The 20,730-nt window shown below is 52.6% G+C and overlaps 1 protein-coding gene and 2 non-coding genes across 3 annotated transcripts; all 3 read left to right on the plus strand.

Moving 5' to 3' along the window:
- The first annotated feature begins 1,990 nt into the window (after positions 1 to 1,990).
- HSPA9 (heat shock protein family A (Hsp70) member 9) lies at positions 1,991 to 19,956 on the plus strand. Its single transcript, XM_014889919.2, has 17 exons — positions 1,991 to 2,090; positions 3,349 to 3,407; positions 4,911 to 4,998; positions 5,083 to 5,264; positions 6,025 to 6,149; positions 6,611 to 6,684; positions 6,770 to 6,876; positions 7,623 to 7,785; positions 8,392 to 8,484; positions 10,038 to 10,247; positions 12,296 to 12,523; positions 13,295 to 13,399; positions 14,487 to 14,604; positions 15,199 to 15,293; positions 16,847 to 16,939; positions 18,188 to 18,328; positions 19,210 to 19,956. Exons 1-17 carry the CDS (start codon positions 2,019 to 2,021, stop codon positions 19,267 to 19,269), a joined length of 2,013 nt encoding a protein of 670 aa, XP_014745405.1. The 5' UTR covers positions 1,991 to 2,018; the 3' UTR covers positions 19,270 to 19,956.
- On the plus strand, positions 12,766 to 12,837 carry LOC148222066 (small nucleolar RNA SNORD63). Its single transcript, XR_015807131.1, has one exon. It is a non-coding gene; the product is annotated as a small nucleolar RNA SNORD63 (small nucleolar RNA).
- On the plus strand, positions 13,888 to 13,956 carry LOC148222067 (small nucleolar RNA SNORD63). The gene has a single exon (XR_015807132.1). It is a non-coding gene; the product is annotated as a small nucleolar RNA SNORD63 (small nucleolar RNA).
- Positions 19,957 to 20,730: the final 774 nt, after the last annotated feature.

The following is a 20,730-nucleotide window of genomic DNA, read 5'->3' on the forward strand; positions in this document are numbered from 1 at the left end:
CTGTCCTGACACACAGACCTATTCTAAGACTTTTTGTCACCTTTGCAATTACTTTTATTCCTTCTATATCTTAAACTCTGTAGCCAAACTTTTCTCAACTCAACATGTCTCTGCTTTAAGTTTAAATCTACATTTCTGTTTTTAGCACCTAAGCTTGGAAGCTTTTCCCGAGGTCTCAGCTCAAACCCTGTGTTCTTTTCTAGACTTTGATTTACAGGCTCAATGTTCAGAGAATTTCTTGCATTTTGAATTCCGTCATGTCTCTGCAGGATCTTCTCAGGCCCAGAGCAGAGGCTGCTCCCAGCTGGCAGTGCCACAGCGTCCTGGGAGCTATGGGGTGGGCACTGGTGGCCCCAGGCCTTTTCCTGATGTGCCCCTTGCTCCTGGGAATGCTGCACTGCCAGGGCCTGGGCATGAGCCCCCTCAGGGCTGAGCTGGTCCTGCTGCCCCTGGGGCTGTGAGGGCACAGAGGGGGTGACAGTGGCACAGAGGGGGTGACAGTGGTGTGAGGTGAGGCTGTGCTCTTCCTGCTCCCAGGGACATCGGCAGCACCGGCGCGTCCCGGAGCGCTGGCACGGCCATGGAAAAGCTGGGAAACAGAAATGGGAGTGTTATAAATGAGAGACAAAAGCCTCGATATTCAGCAAAATTTAGATTGCTTTATTTGATATAAACAGAGCAAGCAGCGCTGGGGAACGTCCACGCTCCACCCAACCTCGGTTTGCAGCCTCTTCTTATACTGTGGGTTCTCGTTGTAATCAATAATTTTTGGTTTTTTGCTGTCATAATTTTGCCAGGTAAGCAGTGGTGGTCGAATAAACATCTGTATCCAACTTCACAAAGTCTCTGGGGATGATCAGTCACAGATAACGATCTGCTCCTTGTAGATAACCAACAACGAAATGTGGAAGTCTGGTCCTTGAAATAAGCAGTATTGATCAGACAAAGGCAGGAAGGGCTATTGGGAAGTCTGATCTTGCAAGCTGGTAGTCGATACAACTTATTTGGAAAACATAATATTCATAACAAGGTGATTTAAAACACAATTATTTAATCATATATTTTCCTTTACCTAGTGTCCACGCTTCACTTCAGAGCTTAGTATTCTGGTTTATACAAACCCCAATACTTTTGTTATTAACACGAATCTTTTATCAATTGTCACAAAGGTCATTGGAGAGCCCTTCTGGGAGAGGAGTGAAATCAATTAGCCTAAGTGTTAAATGAATGAGGATTGCCCCCAAGAGCTGTCTGAGCGCTCCTGCTGCTCTGCATTTCACTGCGAGAGGGCTCCTGTGTTCCCAGGAGCTGGCTCAGTGCTGGGTTTGCCTTCAGGCTGGGAATGCTGTGGGAATTCTGAACTACTTGATTTGATTTAAAGTCCTGCTTCTCCTCTGCGGCTCAGCAAGTATCATTTTCAACCCTCACAGGTATTTTCCCAATCGCACCTGCTCCTACAGCCCATTCTGCCCCTGCAGGGAGCGGCAGGGTTTGAGGGGCTGCGCTGATGTTTTTGTGCCGAATGTCCCAGGACCGAGCGCGGTCCCGACCGAGCCGCACTGAGGGCCCGGCGCTCAACGGCGCATGCGCGGGGCGGCCTCGGTGCAGGCGGCACCCCCAGCCAGCTGCGCATGCGCGGCCCACGGCCTGACGCAAGGCCGCTGCAATTGCCTGCGCTTTATCCTGTCCGACCTTGAGTGCGCGGCCGCCGCAGGACCCGGGCTGGCCGACACCGCGCCGGTGTGCGCCGCGCCGCTCCGCTTCCCGTGTTCCGCCCCGAGGCGCGCCAGCCGGTACAGCGAGCTCTGTGTCGGTGTCGGGGAGCCAGCGTGCAGCTGCGCCGCTGTTTGCGGAGTCCGAGCGGCGCGCCGAAAGCGAGCGGCCGAGTCAGGCATTATTGGTGCCAGCCCGCGGCGGGGGTCCTGTGGCGCGGCTCGGCCCCCCCGTGGCCCACGTGGGTGGAGGTTTCCAGAAGAGCCGCGGCCCCGCGCGCCCCGTTCACCGCTGCCACCGCCGCCATGCTGAGCGCGAGCCGCCTGCCGCTGCTGCTGCCGCGCGCCGCGCCCGCGCCGCCCGCGCGCCCCGCGCAGGTCAGCGCCGGGAGGGGCCGGGACCGGCCGGGACCGCGGCCTGGCCGGGACACCGCGGGTCCTGAGGCCTGGAGCGCTCCGGGGCACGCAGACAGGGAGGGCACCGCGGGTCCTGAGGCCTGGAGCGCTCCGGGGCACGCAGACAGGGAGGGCACCGCGGGTCCTGAGGCCTGGAGCGCTCCGGGGCACACAGACGGGGAGGGCACCGCGGGTCCTGAAGCCTGGAGCGCTCCGGGGCACACAGACGGGGAGGGCACCGCGGGTCCTGAGGCCTGGAGCGCTCCGGGGCACACAGACAGGGAGGGCACTGCTCGCTATGAGGCCCGGAGCATCCCGGGGCACACAGAACAGCGAAGGGGGCTGCCTGTGAGCGAGTCCTGGCCCGGGCCGCGGCCCCTGAGTGCTCAGATTTTATTAAGAAAAGGCTCGTGCGGGTGCGGGCGATGCGGTCCTGAGGGATGTAGAGGGGTGTTTTCCGTGCTTGAGTGTGTTTTGCGTTCAGGAGGTTTGCGCTAAGGTTGCTCGGTTCCTCACCGCCCGTGTGACGGTGACCGCGGGGAGCGGGCAGGGCACGTGGAGGCGATTTAGGGACAGGCGGGGACAGCAAATCCCCCGCGCTGTGCTGGCCCTGCTGGCTCTGCTCTGTCGCAGCCTGAGCCACGCGCTGTGCCTGGGCCTCACATATTTAAATACCAGCCAAACAGTCATGGTTCGGTCCCATTTGCACTAAGATATGTGATTAGAAGTTTGTTCTTAATCAGAAAAGGGGGATAACGCTTCCCGAGCTCTCCGGGATGCTGCTTTGCACGGGTGTAGCTGGAGTTGTGCAGCAAAATCTCAGCTGCAGGTTCCTCCAGGGATGCAGTGGGGCATTTGTTGCTGACCAGGCACAAAGCTCTGAGAAATGAGGTTAATGTTTATCTGCTGCTGCTCGTGGAATGCTGGAGGGTCAGTGTTGACTTACTGAGATGTCTTTCCTTGGTAATGTGCTCAAGGGTTATTCTGTATGGGGGGGAATAGCTCGGTTCTGGTCATAGAAGTCAGGGTTATGGCAGATAAACAGTCCCCACCCCAATAACTACACTAATTAATGTCAGTCTGAGTCTTGCTCAAGTTCTTCATTCCTTTACAGTTAAGTTTTTGAAGACAGTGCACTGTAGTAGGGCAGTGTTGCTCCAGACATTGTCTGCTTCTGAAAGCTTTGAAGACCTCTTGATGTTTTAAGCTAAATTCTCATTAGAATATCTCTGTTTTACAGACATTTTGGAATGGCCTCAGCCAAAACGTTCTCAGAGCAGCATCCAGCAGGAAATATGCGTAAGTGTTCCTTGGGGTGGTCGTGTTTGGCTCTTGGTGTTTTTATTTTCTCTCTTCCTGATACCAGAACTGATTATCGAGGCCAGGGATTGGGTAACAGAGCCAAGCCAGCAGAATAAAATTGCAGCCTCTGCCCATAACTTTTCTAGGGCTGTTTCTTTATCTCTTCTTTATCTTTCTCTCCAGGGGAGCTTTGAGAATTGCTGTTCCCACCACCAGCAGTCCCCACAAAACGTGGATTGTTGAGATTTGTTTGATTAAAACTAACCAAACAAAAAGTAACCCAAACACTGATGGGACAGGTTGTTTTACACTGATATGAAATGGGTGATGCCTGGATCCATTCCCCTGCAGATAAAGTTCATTTTGAACATGCATTTGAATCACTCATTTTCCTTGTTGCAGGATAGTGGAAGAAGGGAACAGTTTGTGGCTGATGCTGATTCAGGCCATGGGCTGGGAAATGGGTTTGTGTTGGGAAAGCTGGGTCTGTCTGGTACACCTGAATGTTCCAAGCTCACTGCTCTGTTGTTGGAATTAGAGCCCCTAGCAGCTTGGGCACAGAGAAGATGACATTTCTGGAGATCAGCACAGTCCTGCTGTGCTGCAGAATGCCTTCTCCATCCCAGAATGTGGCTTTCTAAGCAAAGCTGTGTGGTTCAGGGATTCTTTGAGCCTCAGAAGGGGTAATGCACTCTTCCCAGAGGGCCGGAGGGAGTTCAAATTTGTCTTGTGTGAGAACCACTCCGATTTTTCATAATTAAATTCATTTGTTGCTCCTGAGGACCAGGAAGGGGGTTTGCTTTGGCTCTGGCCCAGAGCACTCTGCATGGGCCAAGTAATGTATCACTGTGTATTCCCCCCCATGTTAAGTAATGAGAAATAAACAAATACAATTTATTTATTAGTGTTTTAACTCCAGGTGAATGTTTTCAAACAAGTTTGAACACCAGGGTTGCCCAGAGCAGCTGTGGCTGCCCCTGGATCCCTGGCAGTGCCCAAGGCCAGGCTGGACATTGGGCTTGGAGCAGCCTGGGATGGTGGGAGGTGTCCCTGACATGGCAGGGGTGGAATGGATGAGCTTTGAGGTCCCTTCCAACCCCAACCAGTCTGGGATTCTGTGATCAAAAGTAACCCAAAACAGCTCCTGTCTGTAGGGACAAAGTTAGTTACAGCTTTGTCTTATACCAAATTCCTAAGGGTTGTTGAGAAGTTATAAGTACATATATGTGGTAAAGATATTCTGGGGAAGAGTAATGTTTCATATGCTTAATTTAGCAAGCAAGGGTTTACCTATAAGTGATCTGATTCAGACCAGAGGCACAAGCTTAAACTGCAGTGTAAGTATCAGAGAACACCTGAGGTCAGGATCCAGCCTGGGTTTGCATCAACATTGAGTGGAAAATCACTTTGTCCCGTGTTTGAGAGTGAACATTAATATTTTTTTGCTGTGTGGATGTTTTCCTTTGATGGTAACTTGCCTTGCCCTGATGTGCTCTGCAGCTCAGAAGCCATCAAAGGTGCCGTTATTGGCATTGACCTGGGTACCACCAACTCGTGCGTGGCTGTCATGGAGGGCAAGCAAGCCAAGGTGAGTAGAGCAGGGCTGTTCCCCACGGGCTGTCCCCCGTGTCCCCAGGTGAGTGTGGGGATGTCACAGCTGCCTGTTCCCCAGGTGCTGGAGAACTCGGAGGGGGCTCGTACCACGCCGTCCGTGGTGGCGTTCACGGCCGAGGGCGAGCGCCTGGTGGGGATGCCAGCCAAGCGCCAGGCGGTCACCAACCCCCACAACACCTTCTATGCCACCAAGCGCCTCATCGGCCGCCGCTTCGACGACTCCGAAGTGAAGAAGGACATGTGAGTCAGGGGACAGTGACACTGCCAGCACAGCACACATGGCAGGGCTGGCACGGCCTGGTGTGCCTCAAACGCGGCTATGCTTGGGGGGAGGCTGCTGTGCCCGCTGTGCCCTCCGTGCCCCTGGCTCTGGAGGCTTCTCTGCCCTCTGTGCCCCCAGCTCTGGAGGCTGCAGGTGTCACCTGCCCAGAGTGCTCGTTACAGAGGAGGAATGTGTGTGAACATATTCCTGAGGGCCGGGCTGTGTTCAGCTGCATTCATTGCTCATCACACTGAGGATTCCAGAGAAGAAGAAAAAAGGCTTGCTGGTGCTTGCAGTGCAGACTTTTCTAGTTCTGGAGGGTGTTTGCAATCAAAGCTGTGTGGTTGTACCTCAGGCCTGTGGTGAAATGAGATGTCTGATTAAAGCAGCAGAGAGCAGTGCTGTGTGTAAGCTCTCTGCAGGGCTGGTGCATAGGCATGAGTCCTGTCTGTGCATTTGATCACTTAATTCTCATTTTTTTGAGACTTTAAATAGAGTGTGAAAGTCATACTTTCTTGACTTGTCTCAAATACTTCTAAGTTTGTATACATAAATTATTTGTATTGTATGAGTGTTGGCAGCAGCAATCTGTCATTGGTACTTCTGGGACTCTGGATTTGGGGCTGCTGCTGGCCAGTTCAGTGTTCTTTGGTTAGAACTTACACGTGTTGATGTGCTGATGCTGCTGTCAGGGATTTGTGGTGCTGCAGGAGCTGAGTGTGAGTTCTGTGGTTTCAGTAAGAACGTCCCGTTTAAGATTGTCCGTGCCTCCAATGGGGACGCCTGGGTGGAGGCTCATGGGAAGCTCTATTCCCCCAGCCAGATCGGTGCCTTTGTCCTCATGAAGATGAAGGAGACTGCAGGTGGGTACAGCCTTGCTCTTTGCTGTCTCTGTGCTTTGTAGGTGGCAGTGCTGCTGCTAGAACTGCACTTTCCCGGGACCAGACCCTCACAGGGCAGGGCTGGGGCTGGGAGGAAGGGACCAGGGTGGGCTCCTAGGAAGCCTCAAGGAAAATCAGTGCCTGCCTCAATCTTGAATCTTTGGCAGAGTATCAGTGCTCTACTTAAAAAGATACTCATAGCAGAATTGGTTGCTGGTTGAGTTGATTCTGATTGTAATTGAATTCACTCTCACTCAGAAGGGGGAGCTCCATTTCCTTGGACGCTGCAGTCCTTGTGTCTCCCTGGCTGCTGCTGAGCACAGGCTGGGGCAGCCAGGCTTGGAGTGGCTTTGTTCCTACTCAGCTGCACCCTTCCCAGCCATTCTGTGAGTGATAACTTGGTGTTCTTACAAGGAGAACTTCTGTTCTGTCTCCTTTTCCAGAAAATTACCTGGGACACGCAGCAAAGAACGCCGTGATCACAGTCCCTGCTTACTTCAACGATTCTCAGAGACAGGTACTCATCAAGCTGGGAGCTTTTGGGGCTCATAAACTGCCTTCAGTTTCTCTCAGCAGTCAGCACTGTCCCCTTTCCTCCTCAGGCTACCAAAGATGCTGGGCAGATTGCTGGCTTGAACGTGCTGAGGGTGATCAATGAACCCACAGCAGCTGCACTGGCCTATGGGCTGGACAAGTCTGAAGACAAAGTGTAAGTGTAACACCAACCTGTGAGATAAACCTGCTGGGATGTGCCTGCTCTGCTTGCTGGGCTTTAGAGCAATGCTTGGAGCTGTGCCAAGCTGGACTCAGAGCTGTGAGTGAGAGCTCAGTAATGTCACCTCTGTTCTGTGCCAGCCATCCCTGTTAAAGAGAGTTCATAACTCGCAGCTACAACTTAATTATCCAACCTGAGTGTCAATTTAATGTCCTTACCTGGAAAGGTGGGTGTGACTGGGGACAGCTGGGTGACAGGCTGTCCCCAGAGGTGCTGATGGGCAGCACAGAGCTGTGCTGAGCTGTGCCAGCTCCCTTGCCTGCATTCAGCCCTGTGTCCCTGTCAGGGCTGGTTACAGAAGTGCAGGCTTCTTGTTAGACATTCTATATATTTCTGGGGTAGTGATAATGCTGGGAAAACTTCACATTTAAAAAAAAAAAAATCATAATAGTTCTGGTGTCCCTGCTGTTGTCATTGGGTGTGAGAATATCTGGTTTTGGAGAGGCAGGAGCTGTTCTCTCTGAAAAAAGGGGCGAGGTCAGGCTTTGTGCAGCACATCTTCCAGAGACCCCCACATGGACTGAGTGCTCAGGGGGATGGACTCTGGGATTGTTCACTGCTGTCCTTGGAGAGGCTTTGAGCCTGTGTGGGCAGCAGTGTGAGCTGTGCTCACATCTCTGGAGCAGCAGGAGTTGTGAGCTCTGTGAGAAGGTAACGTTGTCCTGCCTCTGTCCCTGCAGCATTGCTGTCTATGACCTGGGTGGTGGCACTTTTGATATCTCTGTGTTGGAAATCCAGAAGGGAGTCTTTGAGGTGAAGTCCACCAATGGTGACACTTTCTTGGGTGGAGAAGATTTCGACCAGGCTTTGCTACAGTATATTGTGAAGGAGTTCAAGAGAGAGGTAAGGTGTCTGTTGAGAGCTCAGCCCTGTGTTACACTGCTTTTCAACCTCACTTCTGTAGAAGAATGAGAATTCTTTTAAATTCTTAGGTCTTGATTTGTCACTTCTGTCACAGCTGGAATTTAAGAGGATTAGACACTCTTTAACCTTGCTTTCACTTCTTACACTTGTTTTCTTGAAGTGGAATATTCCTTTCCAGGAAGGCACATTTTTTTTTTTTCTCTCTGTGGCACGACTGTCCTATACACAGTCTGCTTTTAAAAGTAAACATCTGTGGTGCAGTTGAATGTGACAGGACAGATGCAAACAAGGATTGCTGAGAGGAAAGCAGTGTAATTCCAACTCCTTTCCTAGTTCAATGCTGTCAGTGTCTGTGCTGCTGCAGCCTTTCCAGGCTCAGTCTGTAATTCCCTGTATGATACCTGCAGAGCAGGGAGGCAGATTGGAAATGCTGAGTGCCCCTCAGGGCAGGGAGAGAGCAGCACAGTGCTTGTGGCAGTCTGCTCTAGAAGTAGCTGTTCAATTGAGAGCTCTGAGAAGGTGAACTGCAGGGAGGGACTCCTGAGCAGGTGCTGAGAGTCTGCTAACCCTGTTTTTGTCCCTCAGACTGGAGTTGACCTGACTAAAGACAACATGGCCCTTCAGAGGGTGAGAGAAGCATCAGAGAAAGCCAAGTGTGAGCTCTCATCATCTGTGCAGGTACGTGCCTGGGTGCAGAGCATCCACTACAGCACTGGGAGACCCTGAATTCTGCACTGCCTTTGTTTACCAAGCTCTGACACTGTTGTAACCCAGTGGCATCACTGGCACAGCAGCTCACTCTGCAGGGTGGGTTTTCAGACCATGGGGAACTGCTGGAAGCTGAGTTGGGTTTTGCCCTTTTTCTGGCACCACAGCTTCTGATCTTGCAGGGAATGTGACCTTCCCAACCTGTTCTGTACATCAGGGAATTCAGCCAGTGCTGCTGGGTGACTGGAACCACTTATAGCTCTGTGCAAGAGTTCCAAACCTTGGTGCTACTCATTCCACTGAAACAGCCAATTTGTGTAATAATTCCTGTACAGACTCTTGACTTCTTTGCCTATAGATGAGTTTGCTGGACAATGGGAAGCAGCCACCCTCCCTCCTTTTTTTTCATCAGCTTTGTATATTAATGCAGTCAAGCATGTCTTACTCATTACTGAATAAGGAACTGGAGAAGTAGCAAGTTTGGAGTGTAATAGTCCTGGCTAAGTGAAATTAAGGTCAATTATATAGTAATTGAAATGGGGACTCTGCCAAGTTCTGGCTTCTGAATAAGCATCTTTAATTTTATCTGATGGTGGTCTTTCTGCTGGCCAGTGGGGAGCTCATAGCAAGGAGCTGAGGGCAGTCACAATGGCTGCATAGTTCTGCCACAAACATTGCAAGCTCTGTTTTATGAGCTCCAGAGCTGGCAAATGCAGTTTGTTCATACCAGGAAAGACTGAATTCCTTAACTCTTTAGCAGTGAAGTGAAAACAACTTGCTTTTGGTCCTGTTTTCCCTTAATACTTTTGACCATGCTGTGTATAAAGTGAGTGCACACCTGTAGTCAGCAGCAGGACTTTAATTCTTGTGGAAACTTAATATTTAGAGCTCAAAGCACTAATGTTTTAATTGCTTTGGACTGTAGTGTCTTTTGATGTCAGCATGACTCAGCACTTGAATCAGATGATTTCAGTGTAAGATTTACTTTAAAAATCCAGCATGTGGCAAACAGCCATAAGAAGTGGGGATTATGGTGCCTTGCTCTGATTAACTTTGTGTTAAATGGCAGCAGAGCTGTTGAACGTGAGCTGTTGGCATTTAGGGAACAGGCAGGAGGGAAGGAAATACCTTCAAGGAGTTTACCTGGTGTGGGATGTGAGTCAGTTGGCAGAATCTGGAAGTCTGCAGATGGGTTGTGCTTGGTTTCTTCTTGGTTGTGCTGAAGGAGCAGCACTAAGGTTGTCACCTCCAGTGTTTCTGCTCTCACCTCCTGGCTGTGACAAATTGATTTGCTTAACGATGAAAGACCTTGAAGTACTAAAATTGGGGTTTAACAGTTGTAACCATGAGGTGTGGAACAAAATAATTGTCTTCTTTCTGCAATGCACAACATAAAAGTGTGCCTGCTGCCACTGGGCTGGAGGGTGAGCAGCCACACAGATGCCTCAGTGCAGGCCAAGCAGGAGCTGTAAGCTGATGTAAAGCCCATTGCTGGTTTTCCTGAGCCTGTTTCCATGCCACAGACTGACATCAACCTGCCCTACCTGACCATGGACGCCTCTGGACCAAAGCACCTGAACATGAAGCTGAGCCGGGCGCAGTTCGAGGGCATCGTGGCTGACCTGATCAAGAGGACAGTGGCCCCCTGCCAGAAAGCCATGCAGGATGCTGAAGTCAGCAAGAGTGACATTGGGGAAGTCATCCTGGTCGGTGGCATGACCAGAATGCCAAAGGTATGAGCTCAGGGGCTGCTGTGGCACTGCTGCCTTGTGCTGGCTGGGTTTGGTCAGAGCAGAGGGGCTGGGAGTGCTCAGAGCACTCTGAGTGAGGATCCCATGGCAGCTGGGGCTGGGGCTGACTTCAGAGGCAAGGGGGATGTGCTGGGAGGTGAAAGTGCAGCTGCATCCTGACACTGTGGTGTGCCCTGGACACGAGCAGCATTGCTGAGGTGTACAAGGCATTTCCTCGTGTGCTAAAGGCACATTTCAGTGACAGCCATTGTCAGCAGTGCCTTCCAAGGCATCTCCAGCACCTCCAGCTGTGAGGAGCCTGCAGGAGCAGAACCCCTCTGGTACCTGCTGCTTGTGTGTAATCAGAGCTGGCTGCTGGGGGCAGCCCCATTTCCCTGGCTCTTCCAGACACTCCTTATCTAAAGCCTGGCCCTTATTCTGTGGAGATAAGCTCAGCAGGTGGCTTTAAAGCCTGCTGTGCTGACATGCACAGTTGTGCAGATAAACGCTGTCTGCAGGTGATTGACTGCTCCTGTTCCAGCCATGCCTGCTGCTCCCCCATCCCAGAGCTGAACTGGGATGGTCACTGCTCCCTCCAGGGGTACAGCCTGGCCTGTCCTGCAGGGAGCACCAAAATCTCACTCCAGAGGCAGCACTCAGGCTTGGATTATTTGTTGCTTTGTGATTTGTAGGTCCCCTCTAGGACAGTAGGTGTGTACATGGTCCTGCTTGGGGTTGATTTGGGGTTTGGTGGGAGGGTTTTTCCTCCCTGTATTAATGAGCCTGGTGGCTGGAGGTGATACTGGTGTGAGCAGGAGGTCACCCAGACAGGGGAGCCAGAGCAGCAAGATAAACAGAAGCTCCTGCTCTGGCCAAAACTGAGGTGGAGTAACTCTGCTGTATGTTCCCAAAGTCTTTGTTGTTCCAGCTGGATAAAGGAAAAATGGTGTGATTACCTATGTATAAAGTGATGACAGACAAAACCTTTTCCTGAAACATTATGTATCCTTTAGGAGTGGAAGACAGAACTTAAATATTGATTTTTATTTTTCCTTCTTCCCCTCATAACCCCCAGCAGGCTTTGAGCTAACAGAATGCTTTCCTAGTGCCTGTGGTTAGAGCTCTGCCCCTGGAATTGGTGCCAGTGTGTTGTACACGGCCAGGCTTCTCTTGGGTACCTTGTTCTGCTTCTTCCCCTGCTGGGAGGGAATGTGGCTTCCCTGGAGCTCTCCCGTGGCCAGTGCTCTGGGAGATGGACTGTGAGTGGTTACAAGTATTGTGTTCCACTGTAAAATACACCTCCAGAGGGAAAGGCTTGCATTTAGTGACATGCTCACACACATTCCTCCTCTGTAATGAGCACTCTGGGCAGGTGTCTCCTGGCTGCAGTGCACAGTTGGGTGTTTGCTTCCAGCAGTTCTCCAGGCACATCCCACCCACCTGTGCCCTCACAGGTGTGCCCCACACCTGTACTGGAGAGGAAACCCACAGCCTTGTAGGGGGCAGTTCTGAGCTGTGCTCTGGGGCAGAGCCTCAGTGCATTCCTGTGTGCAGGCTTCAGCAGGAAATCTGTTGGGATCATGAGCACAGTCCTTGGGAATGGGCAGAGCTGGGAGTGCTGACAAAGGACATTTCTGCTGAAACAGCCCACAAAATAAACAGGAAAATGCTGTTCTTCATACAATTCCCCTTTTTTTTTTTTTCTTTTGCCTTTACTGCACACAAACAACATGGACTGTGCTGCTGGGTTTTTTACCTTCCCTGTGCTCCTCCACAGCTGTGCTGTCCTCGGCAGCTGTGTCCTGTTCCCAGGGAGCAGTCCTTGACTCCCAGATAAGGCTGGGATGATCCCCTGGGAATGTGGCTCTGGTGGGGGCTGCCTTGGGGACATTGTGCTGTGAGGGAGCAGCACGGAGCTGAGTGAGGCTCAGTGTTTGTGTCTCAGCTTCCATGGCAGCAGCAGCAGCAGAAGGCCAGGGGCTGAGGCAAGGCTGCTGTGGCTGTGTGTGTGGTGCTTCCCCCATGGTGAGCTGTGCTGTGTCTCCTCTCAGGTGCAGCAGACTGTGCAGGAGTTGTTTGGCCGTGCTCCCAGCAAAGCAGTCAATCCTGACGAGGCTGTGGCCATTGGAGCAGCTATCCAAGGTGGGGTGCTGGCTGGGGATGTGACAGATGTGCTGCTGCTGGATGTGACTCCCCTGTCCCTGGGCATTGAGACCCTGGGAGGGGTCTTCACAAAGCTCATCAACAGGAATACCACCATCCCCACCAAGAAGAGCCAGGTAAGAGGTGACTCTGGATGGGTGGGACTTTGCTGGTGCTCTCAGCTCAGGAAAGGGCACCCAGAGCATCCCAGCAGATGGTTTTGTCTCCTTATGTGACAAGAGAAGTGGAAACATCAGGCTTAATGTCAACCACTGAGTATCTCTGGTTATTGGTGTGCCCAAGAGGGGAGGGCAGTTGTGTTAATGATGCCAGGATGTGCCAGGGTGTTCGTGGCCTGGTGAGGGCTGTTGCAGTGTGTGTGCCATGATGTCAATTGTCAACACATCATTCTGAAGAAGGATTGTGTGGAGCCCTTCAGGGACTGAGCACCACGCCCATGGGAGAGTGCCTTGCTTGGCTGAGTGCCTGGGAGGGGTTATCTTTCCTCTGCCTGGTCATGTCCTGGACACTGGGGTGTGATCCTTTCCTTCCCCTGGCCCTGTCTGGGCCTGCTGCTGTGTGCTCTCTCTGATAACACCTGAGCTGCCTGGGGTGTGGGCTGGAGCTGCTGCTTCAGAGGAGATGTTCTGGGATGTGCTGGCTGCCCTGGAACCTGCTGCTGCCATGGATGCCAGCTTTTGTGTCCCCAGGTGCATACAGGACAAGATAACAGTGAGCTTGGCTCTTGCTAGCCTGGATGCCCTGGAGTTCTGTCAGAGGAGCATGAGAGCTACAAGCATTTCATGATTTTTCTTTCCAAGCAGCTTCCTTTTCTTCTTTATTCAGTCAGCTTGTAACTGTTAGTGTTGTATTTAGCTATGCAGTAATTTCCTGTTCCTTTTCCATAGGTGTTCTCTACAGCTGCTGATGGGCAAACACAAGTGGAGATCAAAGTGTGCCAGGGAGAGAGAGAGATGGCCAGTGACAACAAACTGCTTGGCCAGTTCACATTGGTACGTTGGCTTCTCTGTTCCTGACCTTAAACTTGACCTTCTTGGAGCCATTCAGAGCCTTCTCCATTCCAGCTGCCCCCTGAAGGCAGTGTTGAGGAGAAGTCGTCTTCAAGAAGACATTTGATCCCTTTGTAGTACAAAAGCAGCCTCCAGAGGCACAGCCTGTGTGTGGCTGAGGGCCAGCTGGCATTGAAGGTGGAGCTCAGAGTTTCTGTGTGGCACTGGGGCCACTGCAGCTTTAGGGCCTGGTCACCAGGAAGGGCTGTGGCTATAAACAGCCTGTGCAGTACCAGTATACCAGTACCAGCAGATAATCTGAATGCTGGCCTCCCCTCTGCTGTAGCAAAGATGGGACCTGGAGCAGCTCCAGGATTTCTGCAGTCCCCAGGGGAGCCCATCCCAGCCTAGTGAGACCCTGGGAGCAGAGTCAGTGTGAGCCAAGGTAGCCCAGAGTGTTTGTTTGTGGCCTGGTTGGGATTGCAGTGTGTGTGCCATGATGTTAAACTGTCAACACATCATTCTGAAGAGTTGTGTGGAGACTTTGTGAACTGAGCCCACACCCTGCTCCCTGGGGAACAGATGTGCTCCAGGATTGCTGGGGCAGAGGGGGCTGCCCAGGCAGATCCCTGAGCAAAATGGGTTTGGTCACTGCTGGCAAAGTTGGGCACTGTTGAACTGCTCAAGTTTGTGGGACTTCCTAGGAAGAGCCCTGCAGAAAGGAAGGGCTTTGCCTTTCTTTGTAGTTTTGAAGAAAGCTGTACTACCTCTCACTGTTTAAAAATGGTTCCTCAGAGGTGGCCAGTGAAACCTGTGTCCAGAACTGAGGAAAGAGAGCATCCTGCCACAGCTATGGAAGAGGGGCTTGTGTAGCAATAAAGCAGAGCCTGGACCACCTTGGAACCAAACATGGGTGTTCTCTTGTGGTTTCTGTGTGGGGCAGAATCCTGTGTCCTGTTAAATCTGCCAGGACACCAGAGGACTCAGCTCTGTGGGTTGGTTAGTGGCTCCTGCAGTGCCAGGTGCCCAGGGTGATGTGCCCTGAGCTGTGTCCCTGTGGGAGCTGATGCCAACCCCTGTCCTTGCTCAGGTGGGGATCCCTCCAGCACCACGGGGAGTGCCCCAGATCGAGGTCACCTTCGACATCGACGCCAACGGCATCGTGCACGTGTCAGCCAAGGACAAGGGCACCGGGCGGGAGCAGCAGAGTGAGTGCTGGGACATGGGGACAGGGAGGGAACCCTGGGTGACTCTGGGGGTGGATGGAGTGTGCTCCAGTGCTGCCTGGATGGTGTCCCACAGCCTGGGGTGGCTCCATGCTTGGGTCACCCCTGCCCTTCAGCCTGTTGCTGGTGCAGCTGAAGTCACCCGAGGCTGTGTCCCCCCTGGAAAGGAGGGTGGGCAAAGGAAGAGCTGTGAGTTTTTTCTGGGCAGTAAAGCTTTGTAAGCACACAGCTCTGCCCTCTCCAGTAACCTGCTGCCAGTGCATGCTCTCCTTGCATGTTAGGCAGAGATGAAGCAGCTGCTTTCCGGGAGGATTAACTGAAGACTTGCAGAGCAGCAGGCAGGGCGTGTGTGGCAGAGTGTGGGGAGTTGCAGATCCAGGAGATGAAGCTTTTACCTTGCCAGATGAGGCTTTCACCTTGCCAGCAGCATCAGTGGCTCTTTAAAGAGTCACAGTCTTTGTCCTGCCCACGGGACCTCGCTGGGTGCAGCCTGTGAGCGACACTGCTGCTGTTAGGCTGGGGAATAATCCTCAAAGGTGAGAGCAGATCCTTTATTCATGCTGTTCTGTGCTGCAGTTGTTATCCAGTCCTCTGGTGGCCTCAGCAAAGATGAGATTGAGAACATGGTGAAGAACGCAGAGAAGTACGCAGAGGAGGACAGGAGGAGAAAGGTAACGGGCTCTGGGGACATTCAGGGACAGAGGCCCTGCTGCTGTCACCCCTCTGAGCTGTGCCCATCCCTGGGGGCTCTGACCTCTTAGCCACCCATCTGCTCCTTTCCTGACACTCAGGGCTGCAGGGAGGTGTTTGCAGAGGCATTTGGGTCTTGGGGTTGGGCACCTCTCCCTGTGTGACTGCACTTTGCTGCTCCCTGACGAGTTCCTGGGGTATGGAGGCAGCAGGGAGCAAACCCACCTGCCTGCTGCTCCTGGCAAACAGCCTTGCAGCTCTGCTGAGGGTTTTTGTCAGCACTGCTCTCCCCTGTCTCCCTTGGCTGTGCAGTTGGCACCTGGAATGCTCCAGGTGTCCATTCTGTGTCCATGTGAGCAGTGCAGGTGAGGCCAGGAGGAAGGGATGGAAATCCTCACTGGCCTTGTCAAGGAAAGACTGCACTTGCCATGGAGGAGTGACTGAACCTGTGATACATGCAGGATTAATGGTTGGAACTAATTGGTTTAATGAGGGTAGTACTAATGAATTATGCAGCTAAATATAGAGCATTGATTTTGAAGCAGACACAGGACAGGCTGACTCTGGGATGTGGCACCAGCATGTTTTTAGTGATTGCTGGAGCTGGCACAGGGAATTAATGCACTTTGTGTCCTTCAGTCTGCAGGAGCCTCTCAGGTGTCCAGGCAGTGCTGTAAACCTTGCCCCAGTAGGGAAGGGATCAGAAGAGGACTGAAGGGGACAAGGCAGGGAACAAAAGGCCAGGAAGCAGCACTGCCTGGCCTCAGAACCCCTAAAGCCACAAAGCAGTGGCTGGTGGGCATTTGTAGGTCACCTGGAGAAACTTCAAAGGCCTGTTTGAATAACCTCATCTTTGCTGTGGAGCTTAGGGGGAGGTCTGGCATCTCAAGAGACTGCACTGAAAACTGTCCTGCTGCATTACTTTGTATCTTAAATTGCTGGATAAGTTCCTCTCTGTTGTAATCCTGAGTGGGACTCATCCCTGTCCAGTGAGCTCACAGAGCAAGGTGATCAGGTTATTTGAACTAACACTTCTCTTGACTTGTATTAACTGTAGTTTTCAAAATTGCCTCATTACACTTTTCTGATCCTGAAAGCATCAGGAATCCATAAATGGGAGTTTTTGTAATAAGGCACCATGAGTAAAACCACCCAGCATTTGAGTTCTCTCTAGTGCTCCTGTTGCTGAAGAAGCTTCAGGATATTCTCTGCTTTCCCAAGGAGCAGAGTGTGCTGTGCTGTCCCTGAGGTGTCTGTCCTTTCCCATGTGCCAGCAGTGCTGGTGCAGGTCACCTGTGGTTCAGGGGAGTGACTGTGGGTGGAACCCTGAGGGCTGGCTGGCACAGACTCCTCTAGGGCCCTGTGGGGCCACAGTGCACCTAGGAATGGTTTGTGTGTGTTTCTTCTTGCCCTGGTGCCATTAGAAAGGACACCCTGGGTGGGAACTCGAATGGAGCTCAGCAGTTTGGGGCATGCAATGTCAGCACGTGTGTCAGCAGTGTGTGTGGCTGCCCTGACGAGCTCTGTCCCCCAGGAACGTGTGGAGGCTGTGAACATGGCTGAGGGCATCATCCACGACACTGAGTCCAAGATGGAAGAGTTCAAGGATCAGCTGCCAGCAGATGAGGTAGGTGGTTCCTGATCCTGGAAAATTCCTCACTAAACCATTGCTCCCATTCCCACCTAACTGCCAGCTGGCTCTGGCTGTGCTTCCATGCTGGGTGGAGGTGGCACAGCCCTGCACTGTGGGAGGGGAGGATGGACAGGCATCCTCAGGGGTTCAGGGCTTGGGCTGGGCTGGTAAATAACTTACTGCAAAGTGCAGGGTTGGTGTCTCTGAGTCTGTGAGTGCCTGGGAAGCTGCTCAGAGGTTCCTGACAGAGCTGTGTCCTTGGTGTGGCCTTGCAGGGCTGTGATAAGGACAGGGCTCTGCTGGGGCTGGCTCCTCACAGGGGGGCTTTGCTCCAAGGCTGGAGATTGTGGGCAGTGCCTGCCCTTGTTAGCAGAGACAGAGGCAGAGCTCTGTGCTCTGCTGGCAGTGCATGCACAGCACCCAAGAACCTGGGGGCAATAAAAATCAGCGCCCACTTAACTCCAATTTTTCTCTCTTAGAAGTGAAATAGATATTAAATATCCTAGAGTGCTTTTCACACCACTCTAAGGCAGTGCACTGTGAATTTCAAAAGCCAAGTTTAGAAGAGTGTGCTCAATTACCAATTGAACAACTCTGGGAAGAAGCAGAATGAAAGGGCTCCAAGGTGTCTGAGGGACAGTTCCCTGCAGGGGCTGCTCCCTGTGAGTCCCTGGGGAAGGAGGGGCAGCCTGTGCTGGCTGGGTGCTGATGGTGGCTGTCACTCCCTGTCCCTGTGCCCATGTCTGTGAGCCCTCTCCAGCAGCCCAGCAGGGAAGGAGGCAGTGCCAGGGGCACTGCAGGGGCTGGCAGATGGCTCCAGGCTGGGCTGAGCCAGCTCTGCTGGTCTGCTCTGAGCTCCTGCTGCATGGGCAGCACAGGGACTGGCCAGGGCACAGCAGCCCTGCTCACCTCCAGATCCATGGGAGCCAGCTTGCTGTGCCCTGCCCTGGCATAGCTGTGCCAGCACAGAGCATGGCCCTGCAGGGCTCTGTCCCTGGCACCTCTGCCCACACAGCAAACAGAGCCCCATTAATGCCAACTGGGACACTGTCAGTGAAGTGGACAGGTGCCCACTGGGAGCTGGGCACAGTCCTAGGCCCTGCAGACTCACTTTGAGGCTTCACTTCATGGCTTCTGGCACATAAAGGGAGTTTTGCTGTGGCCAGCAGGTGGTGAAATGACAGGATGGAGATTAACCATGAACCAAGTGCAGCATTTCACCTTTTGTGTCTTTTTTTACAGTGCAACAAATTAAAGGAAGAAATTGCTAAAATGAGAGAACTTCTGGCTCGTAAAGACAGTGAAACAGGAGAGAACATCAGGCAGGCAGCAACCAGCCTGCAGCAGGCTTCCCTGAAACTCTTTGAGATGGCATACAAGAAGGTAGGTGCATGGCCAGGTCACTTTGAGATCCTCAGGTGGGGAGGGGGGAGTCAGGACCCTGAACTGCAGGTGAGAGCTGGGCTGGGACACAGTCAGGACACTGAACTGCAGGTGAGAGCTGGGCTGGGACACAGTCAGGACACTGAACTCTTGGGTGGGAGGTGCTGCTGAGCCTCTGTGCAGCTCCCTCTGAGTGACACTGGCTGAAGGGGCAAATGTGGAAGGTCAGGGGGAGTTGAAGGCCTGAAATCCTGGCCGTGCTTCCAGGCTGGGTGTTCTGTTATTGTACAGCATTCCATGGAAAAGGGGGAGCTCTTAGTAAGGAGCATCCAGAAGAGCAAGGAGAGGGCTTTTCCCTCAGTGCTTGGAGTGCCTGAAGGGGTGAATACTTAATAATACTTAATTAGTAAAGGTGAATACCCTTACTTCAGGGTGCTTGTAAAACACAATTCCTGTTCAGTGTGCCTAAAGCCACAGTAAAGGCCACTGTGCTTCTCTTCTCCACCTCCTTCCCAGTGGAAGGCCCTGGCAGCTGGCCAGGCTGTGCTTGCCTGTGCAGGGAGCTGTCCCAGCACAGCAGTGGCACAGTGCCCAGGTGACCTTGGTGCTGAGCTGTCCTTCCTGGGGCCAGCTGCTTTCCTGATGTCAAACCAAAGCCTCGGTGCTGCAGTGTCAGCCTGTTACATCCCCTGGGAAAAGGAGTCATGGGAGGATTGTTTGCTCCCTCTCAGAGCTCAGGCAGAGATGATTTCCCTTCTCAGTGAACATTCTTCCTTGCACTGGAGGAGGATTCTCTAGGCCAAAGCTGACCTGAGCCAGGGAAAAATGGCCAGGAGAAGCAGTTTGTTGTTCCCACAAGTAATAAATCCGTTTGTTCACAGATGGCCTCGGAGCGAGAGGGTTCTGGAAGTCCAGGAGATCAGAAGGAAGAGAAGCAATAAGGAGTCTCTGTCTTGCCTTGACAAGAGAATGATGAAGAGGTCGATTTTCTTGATGCTTGGGAGAAAAGGGACCTTCCTGAGCAGCAAGGGGCAGAATTCAGACTTACTGTGTTTTTGCAGTATTCTATATATAAAATTCTTCAATGTATAAACTTAGTGATGTGTCTGCTAGATAAATTGGCACTTGATGAAAGTTAATTCATGCCAGGCAAAGTTACGAGTTTGGCCCTGGCGTGTTCCCCTGAGCACCTGGGGACTGGCTGATCATTTAATACTTGACACAATGGTGTAGTAAATCCGAGATCCAAGCTTGGAAACCATGTCACGAAATTGGAGGGTGGAGATGGAAGCTGTGTGGGAATGGGGAGGAGAGTAAGGCCTGCATGGCCCCTCCCTGAGGAGCTGGGAGCAGCAGGGGCAAGGCTGGGGGCGTTTCTAGAGACCATCTAACCCTGAGCTAGGCTGGTACTCTTGTTCTGAAGGAAAGAGGCTACTTCAAACTCAGCTGTAACGTTATTTCTTACAAAAAAGGCAGTCTGGAAGTTCAGTACTTTGCTTGTCTGAGCCTTCTGCTCCATCCTGTGTCCGTTCTCTGCTTATGGTAAAACAATTTCCTTGATAATAAAACTGTTACTGCATCCATTCTGGATTTTTTTAAAATAAAAGCAGAAAAGTGTCCAACATGCAGTTCCTGGTCTCCTGGCCTTTGATGGAGAACACGAGCACTTCACTGCCTGTGACAGCTGCAGAGGGAACAGCCAGGTAGCTGTAACGTTGTGTGACTTGTGCTTTATTCACAGGCAAAAAGGAGGTTTCTGGGCTCTTCTGAGAGTGTCAGTGCTGCTCTCACCAGGTGCCCCAAGTCCTGTGACTGCAGTAGCGGTGGGGCTTCACCCTCAGGCGCTTTGTGCTTGGGCTTAGCCTTTAAACAGGCTGCAGGCTTGAGCAGCCCAGAAATGTAGCTGTGCCTCCTTTTCCCCGTCTCTTACTCTGTGTCTTTTAACTGGGATGAAAACTGGCTTTGCAGCTGCTTTGTTCTGCCAGCTCAAGTACTGGGGGAAAGGATGGATTTTGTTCTGGCACTCAAGACAGTTTCTACCGGGGTGGGGGGGGGAACAGAGGTGGCGGAGACCGTAATCAGGAACAGTCAGTGTTGGTTTATTAAACGAAAGCCGTGTCTGACCCATGTGCGACTTCTCCGGTGCCATAAAACCGCCAGGAGCGGCCGATTGCCCGGAGGGCGGCGTGCCCAGCCCTGAGCGGGCTGTGCGGTGTCCGTGCCCAGGCACAGCTTGGTGCCCTCGGTCCTGCTCCATCCCCTCGGTCCCGCCCGGTGCCCTCGGTCCCGCTCCATCCCCTCGGTCCCGCCCCGGCCCCGCCGCCCCCCACGGGCCCTTGAAGCGCGCGCGGGCCGTTCCGCGCAGCTCTCGCGAGATCCGCGCGCGCTCCCGCCCCGCCCCG

Source organism: Sturnus vulgaris, chromosome 15 (genome assembly GCF_052056855.1).
Source record: "Sturnus vulgaris isolate bStuVul1 chromosome 15, bStuVul1.hap1, whole genome shotgun sequence".
Taxonomy (NCBI): Eukaryota; Metazoa; Chordata; class Aves; order Passeriformes; family Sturnidae; genus Sturnus; species Sturnus vulgaris.

Bases quoted from the DNA above. Each gene is read 5' to 3' on its own strand.
- HSPA9 (XM_014889919.2), top strand. From the start codon at position 2,019: ATGCTGAGCGCGAGCCGCCTGCCGCTGCTGCTGCCGCGCGCCGCGCCC. The intron at 7,786-8,391 runs GTAAGGTGTCTG...TTTGTCCCTCAG, and splicing joins TGAAGGAGTTCAAGAGAGAG to ACTGGAGTTGACCTGACTAA. The intron at 14,605-15,198 runs GTGAGTGCTGGG...TCTGTGCTGCAG, and splicing joins CACCGGGCGGGAGCAGCAGA to TTGTTATCCAGTCCTCTGGT.